The following is a 13,556-nucleotide window of genomic DNA, read 5'->3' on the forward strand; positions in this document are numbered from 1 at the left end:
TATATATATATGAATAGAACCTAATTTTAAACGATGTATTTAAAATTGGTTTGTTCGTAATCACAGCTTATATCTGTATTTATTTTACATATAATATCATCAATGATATATATTTTAATGCACACTTCCCGGATAGTCGACCATTATCTTTGTAGACATGACTCTATTTGACTCGCTCTCTCACGAATATATGAACCATGAAAATTTATTGTGAAGGTGCTAAACTGTTTAATGTGCGTTTTTGTATAACATCCATCCACTTATGTAACACATCTAGCTGTATACAATAACATATCTAATAACATCACACTCCTGTGTATTCTACAGAGTCGGACGCCACGATGCTCAAATTACACAGGATATACAGTTGGGTGGAGCTCACATTTTAGAAGAACACTGCGTCTTCAACAACAAGGATGGTAGGCATGATCATTCGTCTTCTTCCTCCGTGGGGGGGGGTCCCTGCCTCCGTGGGGGGGGGGGTCCCTGACTCTGCACGAAGTCACTAACCTCCCTGCAAAGTATTATCGTGATGGTGATGGTGTACACAAAGACTCTCTCTCTCCTCTCTCTCTTTATCTCTCTCTCTCTCTATCTCTCTCGATCACGTGTACATGTTCTCTCTCTCTCTCTCTACCCTGTCTACCAGGTAACGTGCTGCTGATTCCGTGCGATAGCGCCATGTGCTACGTGAACGGGGTGCAGGTGCTGGAACCTTACATCCTGCAGACGGGTGGTCGCATCATCTTCGGAAAGAGTCACGTGTTCCGCTTCAACCATCCCGACCAAGGTACGCACGTGTGTGTAGCGCGGTCGCTGTGTCACGGGCCGCCGCCTGCGCGACATCTGACGCTGCGTCACACGCGCTCTTTGCTGTTTAATCTAACCGATGATCTACTTAGTAGTGATTCGTTACATTAACGATTTATCTTGATTGATCCTGCTTTATCTAGATTAAATTCCAGTTGTGTGCAACTCCGTGTGTCATGTTTCGTGTATCCGACATATCGTGTATCGGGTTGCCATAGATGGAGGTTAGTAGACATTGCGGTCTGCCACTCTTGCCAGCACCTTTGTTGTTGAACTTTCATTGCATACAGGCCCATAGAGTGAATTTTGTTACTATGCACATATATAGTTATATATAGATTATTATATAAGTTGGTGTTTTATGCGTTTTCCTATCGCGGGTTGCCAGCTTCATTCCATACTATAGTACCATTATATATTATTCTATTCTAATATACCGGCAGTACATTCACAATATTTCACTTTTCTATTTATTAATTTTTCCGGTTATTTAACTGATATATGTATATATATATAGATATTATTTTTATACTTATATGCATATACGATATTAATCGTCTTATCGTTTAGTTTTATGCATTTCGCCGTGCCAGTTCATTGAGAGCGATCAGCTCTGCGAAGAATTGATTGGTGAAAGCAGTAAGTTTAATGGCGATCGTAACTATTTTAAAAAAACCTGATAATCAGTGCTGGGCAATTTTATCGGCATTAAGTTTTTCGGCGTGCTGCTTACCCACATCGCAAATAAAAGGATTCCGGCATCCCATGTTGTTTAGTATAATTATACATGCAAAGCTGCATTAAAAATCCCATTAAACGCTATGTGACTTATGTCTGCTGTGACAGCTCTTCGCCAAAAAAAAAAAGTTTTTTCAAGTTTTGTTTTTTAGATTTTTTATTTCATATTATATACACTGGTGCGCTCACGTTGGGGTTGTGGTGTCAGCGCATCGGCATGGCGCTCATTGGTTGTTGCTCTCCACTGCTGCGAAATGTGATGTGTGTGACCGTTCTATGCAGCGAATGAGGTGTGTGTGTCATGTGCCTTATGAGTCGTGTGAGGTGGTTGTGTTGTGTGTGCCTTCATGCAGCGTGAGATGGTGTGTGTGCCCTGTAGACCTTCATGCATCAGATGAGGTGTGAAGAGTCACTGTGTGCTGGACTTCATGCATCGGATTGACGGTGGTGTGTTTGTGTGTGCCTTTCAATGCATCGATGAGGTGGGTTGCTGTGATGTGTGTGACTTCATGGCATCGATGAGCGGTGGTAGATGTTTGTGTGTGACCTTCATGCATCGCATGACGGGGCGTTGTGCTGCTGTGCCTTCACTGCATCGATGAGGTGACGTTGTTGCTGTCATACACGGCCAACCTAGCTTTCACGCCGCTAGAACTACGCCTTTTTGAAGACTATCTACCAGGCCTAACCGCTTTATAATACTATTCTACGCATTGCATATATTTTGAAAAACTTTTTTTTTTTCTTTTGGTTTTCATTTTCATCTCTAATACAATGTATGTAATGTATCTCTAATGTATTCTATTGCGTCAATTACTCCCCAGAATGCAGAGAGGAACGGCACGCATTAGCACATTTTAGAAATTTTCCTGGCGGGCGGCGATGCCCAGACCCCCTAGCGCGCATCGATAACCGATTTACCACTCGTCTCGCGCGCGACTGCGTCCGCCACGCGGATCGGACCAGCTTTATATTCAAAATAGGTTGGCATGTCTTGGTGTGTGACCTTCATGCATTGATGAGGTGTGTGTGTGTGACCTTCATGCATCGATGAGGTGGTTGTGTGTGTGTTACAGATGTGGATCCCCATGACTACAGCTTCGCTCTGCAGGAGCTGCTGGAGAAGCAGGGCGTTGATATCAAGCAGGAGATGGATAAGAGGTAAGAGTTGCTAGTAGTAGTAGTTGGCAGCTGTGCACGCGCGCTGACGCAACACTCGACAGTGCAGCATACGAAAGCGTTCCATACGCAGTACGCTCGTACTAAATACAGTAGTAAATAGACAGTAAATTACAGTACACGGATTTATAGTGATAGATTTGGCGGTCGTGCATTTGCACTGAAAAATGTCGTTTACCCCGCTTTTTATCACTAGAAGGTCATCGAATTGTTTTTTTTCTCTCTAAAATATAGCCAGCTAATCATAGCGTGCACCCTAACACTCATAGCATCACACACACACAGAGATGAAGTACAGTTATACACCATAGTAGATAACGACGGTAGTTGTTATTACCCACGTACCTACGATTTCACGTGACACTGGTAACACTGGATCGACTCAGCCGCTCCAAAAATAAAAACAGATTAGCTCCGAAAGAAAAATAAATCTAAATCAAAAAATCAAAATCAAAAAATCAAAAAATCATCTAAAAAAAAAAAATCATCATCAAGTGTCGTGCGACTGCGGCGAGGACCGTGATGATGACGATGGTAACGCTCCCTCTCTCTCTGCGTGCGTGCGGCAGGCTGAACGTGTTGGAGGAGCAGTACAGGCAGGAGCAGCTGGAGGCAGAGCTGAGGTTTGAGAAGCAGAGACAGGACTACGAGTCTCGCATCCAGGACCTACAGAAGATCGTTGAGACTCAGTCTCTCATGTCCAGCATGACCCCGGACGAGTTCACCGCCGAGGACGACGACACCTTCGGTAGGTGGAGCCACCGCTGCCACCGCCGCCACGGTCGATCAGCGCCAACTCGGCAATTAGCTGTCGATTGCTTAATTAGTTTGTTAGGCGTCGATTACGTGATATGGTTTATCGGTTATCGAGTATTTGATTGGTTCATCAGCGATTAATTATGTTATTAGTTTATTATCTGTTAACTAGTTGACTAGTCTATTAGCTGATAATTAAAAATTTATTAGTTAATAATTACTGAATGCTTTAGGGTTAAAGTTATAAGTAAACTACGGGTGACAGAGACTGACTATGTGTGATGGGGTGAGGGCTTGTTGGAGATGTATAATAACGTGTGTGTTTAATGTCTATTCAGCAGACTGCACTTGGACTGAAAAGGAGTTTAATCAAGCGAAGTGGGGCTTTGAGAAGTGGAGGTATCATCAGTTCACCTCGCTGCGTGACGACCTGTGGGGAAACGCTATCTTCCTAAAGGAGGCTAATGCCATTAGCGTCGAACTAAAGAAAAAGGTATAAACATAAGCTCAGTTAGATCTACGAATCATTATAAACGGACACAACATTAATTAACCGGTGTATTGTTGAAATGAACATAGCTTAAGCTGCGTTTACACTGCCAAATTTGAGTTGGCGAATTGCCGAATTAGAACATGTTCTAATCTCCCAACTAGCTGCTATCGATCGGTTGGACGTGCAACTTTTGCGTTTACACTGCCGATTGTCAGTTGCAAAGTTGCGAAGTTGATACAATTCGGCAATTTGCCAACACAAGTTGGCAGTGTAAACCCAGCTTTAACATGAGACCTGACCTTCAAAACACCTGCACATACCATTGTTTTGGTTAGTTCATTTCAGGTAGTAATTCGAAGACAAAGTTAACTAGTAGCAGATGCTGATGCTCTCTTGTTTATAGGTGCAGTTTCAGTTCGTGCTGCTCACGTGTGCTCTCTTGTTTATAGGTGCAGTTTCAGTTCGTGCTGCTCACGTGTGCTCTCTTGTTTATAGGTGCAGTTTCAGTTCGTGCTGCTTACGGACAGTCTCTACTCGCCGCTGCCCTCAGAGTTGTTGCCGTGCGGATACAACTGCAACAACCGGCCGTACCCGAAAACAATCGTCGCTGTCGAAGTGCTGGACACGAAGAACGGAGCCACGCACTACTGGTCGCTGGAGAAACTCACGTAAGTGGCGCCCCCTTACGTCGGCACGGGCGGGGCTGTGTACGAGCATGCGAGCGTGCGACTAGTAGGTGAGTGCAGTCTCGTGCTGCGGCGGCGGCCGGTTGACGATTTATTTTCTCGTCCCACGTGCGCGCGTTGGGATGTGAACGCCGCGCGCGGGGGTGAACACCAGAACTACGAGCTTCACGTTATGTTCCTGCATGATGCTAGCGGGATCGAACACGCCGCAGTAATGCTAGTGCTTGGTGGGCGAGCGATTGTTCTGTTACTCAACTCGCGTCCTTAGATGCTTTGGTTGTTTTCGGAATTTAGTTGCAGTAGTATATTTCGTAGCCATACACGTGTGCTTGTATATTTGCATATTGATATATGCAAGAGTATTTCAATAACACCTATTATTAGCTCTTGGTATTAATGTATATATATATATATATACATAGCTGGCCTGCTTTTGAGTGCGATTTCAGTTTTATATGAGTTTTATATTGCATGTCACTAGGCTGCACACCTGCTGGCTGTTATTTGAGTTGTGGCAAATAGTCTATGATTTTAGTATTGTGCTACTAGTCTATTTCTATAGAGAAATGACTTTTTCTGTATAGTGTACACGTACAGAAACGTATGCGCTATATGTTCATGACGCAGCGATGGAGGAAACGTGGGAGTAATGTAGCGGAACATTATCAGTCTGTGACTGTAGCATCATCAACAAACATATTATAGGTGCCCGAGCGAGAAAGAGCTTTCCGTACATGCAGATCTTATATGTTCAGGCGTGTCATACTATATCATGTCTCTTTGTGGCACTCGGTGCCTCCTGATATATTTATGCGGGTGTTTAGACTTTGATGCAGTTCATGACCAGGTCGCGTGAGATGTAAATGTTGCATAAGTTAATGTGAGCTATATGTTATATTTTAAGTTATTGAGCTATAGTTAATGAGTTATATGTTATATTAAGTTAATGAACTATATGTTATATTTTAAGTTATAGAGCTATATGTTATATTATGTTATTGAGCTATATGTTTTATTAAGTTAATGAGCTATATGTTATATTAAGTTAATGAGCTATATGTTGTATTAAGTTATAGGAGCTATATGTTATATTAAGTTAATGAGCTATATGTTATATTAAGTTAATTAGCTATATGTTATATTAAGTTAATGAGCTATATGTTATATTAAGTTAATGAGCTATATATGTTATATTAAGTTATAGGAGCTATATGTTATATTAAGTTAATGAACTATATGTTATATTAAGTTAATGAGCTATATGTTATATTAAGTATAGGAGCTATATGTTATATTAAGTTAATGAGCTATATGTTATATTAAGTTATTGAGCTATATGTTATATTAAGTTAATGAGCTATATGTTATATTAAGTTAATGAGCTATATGTTATATTAAGTTAATGAGCTATATATGTTATATTAAGTTATAGGAGCTGTATTTTATATTAAGTTGATGAGCTGTATTTTATATTGAGTTATTAAGCTATCCACCCAGCTTGCACGTGTGTTTCGCTGGTTATTGCTTGTTGTCAGCAGAAGGCTTTGTGTGCGTACGCTTACATCATAGCAACCCATCACTGTCCCCCCCATCCCGGACAACAGCTCGTGTGCTATCAATGTTGTACTATCATGTTTCATTGCTCGTCTTTATCCTTGTCAGCTGCCTCGAAATGCCAGCTCTGTAGTAACCCACCTATATATTAAATACCTGTATCGTACGCATATCATATATACTTATGTATATCTATGTATATATACATGTATGTGCATATATGTAATGCGTATGTATATAGTTTATGATTGTATGTACCGATGTGTTTTATAACAAAGTCGCTGTGGTGGGATGCTCTGATGTTTTATGATGTTCTATGATTCCATGATGGTCTGAAGCTAACGATGGTGTTGACCATTCTCCGTTCTCATTTCCAAGAAACGAGTTGGTTTCCAAAGTTAAAATGAGCACAAACGTTATGTACGTGATTTTTTGGCGCACGTATATACCGTACATAACGTTATATCAACGTACATACGTTTTAACGTTATACACGTTTAGCTAGTAACACCGTGAACACATCTATACTCGTTTAGGTTTGATATGACGATAGAAGATCGTTATGTTATCATATCGTTATAATATCACGTTCGTGCTAAAGCATAAACCCTGCAATCGAGGTTTTACACATCTGATTCAATACACCTCACTTACTAGATCAGCTACGGAATTGTATTCTTCGGCCATTCCTCGCTAGAAGGCAGAGCACTATTAACAACAGGGCACTCCTATCACTGCACTGTCGCATATGTGCCCGAGTGCGTGCGTACGTGTGCGTGCGTGCGTGTGTGTGTGTGTGCGTGTGTGTGTGTGTGTGTGTGTGTGTGTGTGTGTGTGTGTGTGTGTTTGTGTGGTGCGTCACTGCGAGGAGACACGTTGTGTTATATCGCGTTTCTCACCGACTCCGACTATAGCTGTCTATAACTAACCCCGCGTCATCGTTGTCGCGCCGTGCAGACTCCGACTATAGCTGTCTATAACTAACCCCGCGTCATCGTCACCGACTATAGCTGTCTATAACTAACCCCGCGTCATCGTCACCGACTATAGCTGTCTATAACTAACCCCGCGTCATCGTTGTCGCGCCGTGCAGCCACCGTCTATAGCTGTCTATAACTAACCCCGGGTCATCGTTGTCGCGCCGTGCAGACACCGTCTGGAGCTGTCTATAACTACCCCCGCGTCAGCAGCCACCGACTATAGCTGTCTATAACTAACCCCGCGTCATCGTCACCGACTATAGCTGTCTATAACTAACCCCGCGTCATCGTCACCGTCTATAGCTGTCTATAACTAACCCCGCGTCATCGTCACCGTCTATAGCTGTCTATAACTAACCCCGGGTCATCGTTGTCGCGCCGTGCAGCCACCGTCTGGAGCTGATGCGACACATTTACAATGAGGACCTGTCTCCGGACACGCCTCCCGAAGATAGCGAGGACCCGTTCAAGTGTATTGGCTGCTCCAGTAGTCAAAACTATTTTAGCTTCTACAACCTGATCCCGTCTAGGTGTGTGTCGTCGTCGTCTAGCATATATCATGCAGTGTTGTGCGTGGCGTTATCAGTGGCTCCTACACAGTCCCCCCTCGCCCATCTCCCCCCACCCCGGCCGCATGGGGAGATCTCACGCGGTCGGTAGTCACTGTGGCAGTTATATGCACTGTTTTACACCTCGCTATGTCAGTTGTGCTGCCAGGTGGCGTTCATGTTCACATTAGCAGACGTACGGAAATGGTAACGTGGGTGGTATGTAACGTGGGTGGTATGTTGGGTGTGATTTACACTCGCTCCTTTATCGGTTTCTAAAAGAGAGGGGTTATAGAAAACAGGAGGAAGATTGCTACCAATGACAGTCCGCTAGAGGGCAGGGTTGGCTGTGTGCGAGCGGCGCGTTTCGCTGTTGTTCTCGTGCACGACACGGAGACTCGAACTTTTCACCGATTTTTCGTGTTTGGCTGATGATCGTATAGTTTGCTTTCTGTTCTTTGTTCGCATATTAATCTGTTCATTTCGTGCATGAACGAGCATTCGTGCGATGCGACGTAGTCTTTTGATTCGACTTCATGATTTTCGCTTGCAATTTGCCTTGCAGATGAATTTAATTTTCGCAGAGATTATTGTGCATTGTATACTCTATATATATTTTCGCAGTTTACCATTGTTGCTTAATGCTGTCATCGCCTAGTAATGTCGTTTTGTTAATGAAAATTATCAGCGAAATTGCTCAGAGGTGGAGAAAAGGATCAAAATAATTCAACAGCGTCATATTAGATGCTAGGTGATTCGATGTATTGTCACGCGAATGTAACGACATACTATCGTTGAACTTTATCGCTAACTGCTCGCGGTTTTTTGTGGCGTATACGTTTTTTCTCGCCTCGCACTCTCCGTCGGTGTTGTTCGTGTCGTTGGCGTCATCGTTTACATGACGATACCGTCTGTCATGTAAACATGTCTGTGTGCCGGTGACACACTTGTTACGCCGTGGCTGACGTCGATTCATTGCACTCCCATGATGAATTGATGCAATACGATGAAATCGCTTCCGCGTTTATTGTCCGCCACGCGATGATGATTCGTGTTTGCTGTCGCCTAGGCAACGGTTGGAGCTGATGAGAGAGATGTACCGTAACGAGGCTGACCTCTCCCCGACCTCTCCCGACGCGAACATTGAGAGCATAACAGGAGGGGATCCGTTCTATGATAGATTCCCGTGGTTCAGGCTGGTTGGAAGGTGAGATGGCCGAGTGTGTGCGTGCGTGCAGTGCAATGCATTGAGAAAGAAATGTAAAACTTCTATAGGAATAATCGACACCATGCGAACATGTTACCATGCTACCTATGCTACATTAGTACATTGTGAACCAATTAGATTGCCTTAATTCTTAACAGTGTGTGTGTGCGTGCGTATATGTGTGCGTGCGTATATGTGTGTGTGCGTGTGTGTGTGCACGTGCGTGCAATACATTGAGAACGTAACATGTAAAATTTGCATGGAAATAATCGAGACGATGCGGATATCCTACCAATGAGATTGTCGTGATTCTATACAGGGCGTTCGTGTTCCTTACCAACCTGATGTATCCAGTACCGCTGGTGCACAAGGTATCCATCGTGAATGAGAAAGGCGATGTAAAGGGATGGTTGCGCGTCGCCGTGCAAGCAGTAGGAGGTACGTGTGTCTCCCTCTCACTCATCAATGCCAGAATTACAGGATCTCCATTCACGTGTTAGAAGTAGCCACGTTACAACACAATGTCACACCAGACTGCACTGATGTGTTAAAGGCATACTAGACTCTAGGATTTTACTGCATACAACTGTACTTACTGTATAACAAATCGTCTATACCCACACGTACTTGTTACCAGATACCTAATTTAATTGTTATAATTAATTAGAGTGGCTAAAGGGAGGGGAATGACTGGGGGTGTGAGTGAGCTGGGGGAGGGGAGTGCTGGGGGTGGTGCGTGGGCTTGGGGCTGGTTGCGTGGCTGGGGAGGGAGTGGCTGGGGAGGGAGTGGTCTGGGGGTGGTTGAGTGGCTTGGCGGGGTGTGTGGCTTGGGGGTGGTGAGTGGCTGGCGGAGGTGAGTGCTGGGGGAGGGATAGTGCTGGGGGTGTGGCATGGCTGGGGGTGGTGTGTGGGGGTGGGGGGTGGGGTGGTGCATGGCTGGGAGAGGTGAGTGGCTGGGTGGTGAGTGGCTGGGGGTGGTGAGGCTGGGGTGGTCGTGCTCGGGGTGGTGGCGTGGCTGGGGGAGTGGGAAGTGCTGGGGGTGGTGAGTGGCTGGGGGTGGTCGAGTGGCGGGGTTGGTGAGGGGCTGGGGGAGGGAGTGGCTGGGGGTGGTGAGTGGCTGGGGGTGGTGCATGGCTGGGGGAGGGGAGTGGCTGAGGTGGTGATGCTGGGGGAGGTGAGTGGCTGGGGGTGGTGAGTGGTGGGTGGGGAGTGGCTGTGGAGGGGAGTGGCTGGGGGTGGGAGTGGACCTGGGGTGGTGAGTGCCTGGGGGTGGTGCGTGCTGGGGGTGGTGAGTGCTGGAGGTGGTGTGTGCTGGAGGTGGTGTGTGGGCTGGGGTGGTGGGTGGCTGGGGGGTTGAGTTGGGCTGGGGTGTGACAGTGGCTGGGGGAGGGGAGTGGCTGGGGTGGTGGGTGGCTGGTGGTCTGGTGGGGGGGAGTGGTGGCGGGCTGGGAAGTGGTGAGTGGGTGGTGAGTGAGCTGTGGGTTGGTGAGTGGCTGTGGGGTGGTGAATGGCTGGGTGGCCTGGGGGAGGGGAGTGCTGGGGGTGGTGAGTGGCTGGGGGTGTGGGGTGGGCTGGAGGTTGATGGCTGGGGTGGTTGAGTGGCTGGGGGTGCGGCGTGGCTGGGGAGGGATTGGCTGGGGGAGGAGTGGCTGGGGGTGGTGAGTGGCTGGGGTGGTGAGTGGCGGGGGTGGTGCATGTCTGGGGGAGGGGGGGGCTGGGGTGGTGCAGTGCTGGGGGAGGGGAGTGGCAGGGGAGGGGGGCTGGGGTGGTTCGAATGGCTTGGGGGTGGTGGAGATGGCTAGGGGGTGTGCGTGCTGGGGGAGGGAGTGGCTGGGGGTGTGAGTGCTGGGGTGGTGAGTGGCTGGGGTGTGGTGGCTGGGTGTGAGTGCTGGGGGAGGTGATGCTCGGGGTGGGAAGTGGCTGGGGTGGGGAGTGGCTGGGGAGGGGACGGCTGGGGTGGGGAGTGGCTGGGGTGGTGAGTGGCGGGGTGGGTGCGTGCTGGGGTTGCGTGAGTGGCATGGAGGTGGTGTGTGGCTGGATGGTGGTGTGTGGCTGGGGGTGGTGGTGGCTGGGGTGGTGAGTGCGCGGGTGGGTGGCTGGGGGTGAGTGCTGGGGTGGTGGTGGGGGTGGTGCGTGGCGGGTGTGGGGGAGGGAGTGGCTGGGGTGGTGAGTGGCTGGGTGGTGAGTGGCTGGGGTGGTGAGTGGCTGGGGTGGTGAGTGGTGGGGAGGGGATGCTGGGGTGGTGAGTGGCGGGTGGTGGTGGGTGGCTGGGGGTGGTGAGTGGCTGGGGTGGTGAGTGGCCTGGGGGTGGTGCATAGCTGGGGGGAGGGGAGTGGCTGGGGGGAGGGGAGTGCTGGGGTGGTGAGTGGCTGGGGGTGGTGAGTGCTGGGGGTGGGGCATGGTGGGGGAGGGGAGTGGCTGGGGGTGGTGCATGGCTGGGGGAGCGGTAGTGGCTGGGGAGGGGGAGTGGCTGGGGGTGGTGAATGGCTGGGGGTGGTGAGTGGCTAGGGGTGTGCGTGGCTGGGGGAGGGGAGTGGCTGTGGGGTGGTGAGTGCTGGAGGTGTGAGTGGCTGGGGGTGTGTGTGGCTGGGGTGGGTGAGTGGCTGGGGTGGTGGGTGGTGGTGTGAGTGCGCTGGGAGGAGGGGAGGCTGGGGGTGGTGGCGTGGCTGGTGGTGAGTGGCTAGGGTGGTGCGTGGCCTGGGGAGGGGAGTGGCTGGGGAGGGGAGTGGCTGGGGTGTGAGTGGCGCTGGGGGAGGGAGTGGCTGGGGTGGCGAGTGGCTGGGGGAGCTGAAGTGGCTGGGGTGGTGGGTGGCTGGGGGTGGTGGGTGGCTGGGGGTGAGTGGCTGCATGGCTGGGGGTGGTGGGCATGGGGGGTGGTGGGCGGTGGTCGTGAGGGTGGTGGGTGGCGCGGGTGTGGTGGCTAGGGGTGGTGGGTGGCTTGGGGGTGTGTCGGCTGGGGTGGTGAGTGGCTGGGGTGGTGTGGTGGCTGGGGGTGTGTGGCTGGGGGTGCATGCTGCGGGTGTGTGAGTGGGCTGGGGTGGTGAGTGCTGGGGGGGTGAGGTGGCTGGGGGTGGGGAGTGGCTGGGGGGTGTGTGGGAGGGTGGTGAGTGGCTGAGGTGGTGAGTGGCCTAGGGGTGGTGAGTGCTGGGGGTCGGTGGAGTGTATTCGGGTGGTGGTGAGCTGGGTGGGGGTGTGGCTGGGGGTGTGGTGGCTGGGGTGGTGAGTGGCTGGGGTGGTGAGTGCTGGGGTGGTGAGTGGCTGGGGTGGGAGTGGCTGGGGTGGTGCGGTGTGAGTGGCTGGGGAGGGGAGTGGGCTTGGGGTGGTGCGTGGCTGGGGGTGTGAGTGGCTAGGGTGGTGCGTGCTGGGGGAGGGGAGTGGCTAGGGGAGGGGAGTGGCTGGGTGGTGAGTGGACTGGGGAGGGGAGTGGCTGGGGGTGGCGAGTGGCTGGGGATGGTGATGGCGTGGGTGGTGGGTGGCTTGGGGGTGTGGGTGGCGGGGTGGTGGGTGCTAGGGGTGGTGCGTGGTGGGGGTGGTGAGTGCTAGGGGTTGGTGGGTGGCTGGGGTGGTGGTGGCTGGGGGTGGATGCGGCTGGGAGGGAGTGAGGCTGGGGTGGTGATGCTTGGGGGTGGTGAGTGCTGGGGTCGGTGGGTGGCTGGGGGTGGTGAGTGCTAGGCGGTGGTGGGTGGCTGGGGGAGGGAGTGGCTGGGTGGGTGAGTGGCTGGGGTGGTGAGTGCTGGGGTGCGTGGGTGGGCTAGGTGTGGTGCGTGGCTGTGCGGGGTGGTGAGTGGCTAGGGGTGGTGGGTGGCTGGGGGTGGTGGGGTTGGCGCTGGGGGAGGGGAGTGGCTGGGGTGGTGAGTGGCATGGGGGTGTGAGTGGCTGGGGGTGGTGGGTGGTGGTGGCTAGGGGTGTGTGTGGCTGGGGGTGGTGAGTGGCTGGGGGTCCGGTGAGGTGGTGGGGGTGGTGGAGTGGCAGGGGGGTGGTGAGTGCTGGGGGTGGTGAGTGCGCTGGGGGTGGGGAGTGGCTGGGGTGGTGAGTGGCTGGGGTGGTGAGTGGCTGGGGGTGGGGAGTGGCTGGGGGGTGGTGAGTGGGCTGGGGGGTGGGAGTGGCTGGGGGTGTGAGTGGCAGGGGGTGGTGAGTGGCTAGGGGTCGGTGCGTGCTGGGGGAGGGAGTGGCTGGAGTGGTGATGGGTGGGGGTGGTGAGTGGCTGGGGTGGTGGGTGTGGGTGGCTAGGGGTCGGGTGTGGTGGCTGGGGTGGTGAGGTGCTGGGGGTGGTGAGTGGGCTGGTGGACAGGGGGTGTAGGTGGGCTGGGGTCGGTGAGTGGCTTGGGGGTGGGGAGTGGCTGGGGTGGTGAGTGCTGGGGGTGGTGAGTGGCTGGGGGTGGGGAGTGGCTGGGGTGAGTGGATGGCTGGGTGGTGGGATGGCTGGCGGGGGGTGAGTGCGGGGGTGGTGGGTGGCTGGGGGTGGTGGGTGGCTGGCGGCGAGGGGAGTGGCTGGGGTGTGAGTGGCTGGGGGTGGTGAGATGGCTGGGGTGGTAGGTGGCTAGGGGTGGTGTGTGGCTGGGGGTGAGGTGGGGCTGGGGGTGGTAGTGCTGGGGGTGGTGATGT

At 51.2% G+C, this 13,556-nt stretch overlaps 1 protein-coding gene across 1 annotated transcript in view; it reads left to right on the forward strand.

Moving 5' to 3' along the window:
• The window catches only part of LOC106811327 (kinesin-like protein unc-104), a gene marked incomplete in the record, with an annotated part of 116,841 nt that overhangs the window by 74,113 nt on the left and 29,172 nt on the right, over positions 1–13,556 (forward strand). Inside the window, 8 exon segments of the mRNA XM_014814907.1 lie at positions 650–790; positions 1,381–1,449; positions 2,625–2,709; positions 3,297–3,475; positions 3,825–3,976; positions 4,472–4,644; positions 8,814–8,951; positions 9,271–9,389. Of these exon segments, the coding sequence (XP_014670393.1) occupies positions 650–790; positions 1,381–1,449; positions 2,625–2,709; positions 3,297–3,475; positions 3,825–3,976; positions 4,472–4,644; positions 8,814–8,951; positions 9,271–9,389 (1,056 nt within the window).

The sequence above is a fragment of the Priapulus caudatus genome, unplaced genomic scaffold, assembly GCF_000485595.1.
Source record: "Priapulus caudatus unplaced genomic scaffold, Priapulus_caudatus-5.0.1 Scaffold528, whole genome shotgun sequence".
Classification (NCBI taxonomy): Eukaryota; Metazoa; Priapulida; class Priapulimorpha; order Priapulimorphida; family Priapulidae; genus Priapulus; species Priapulus caudatus.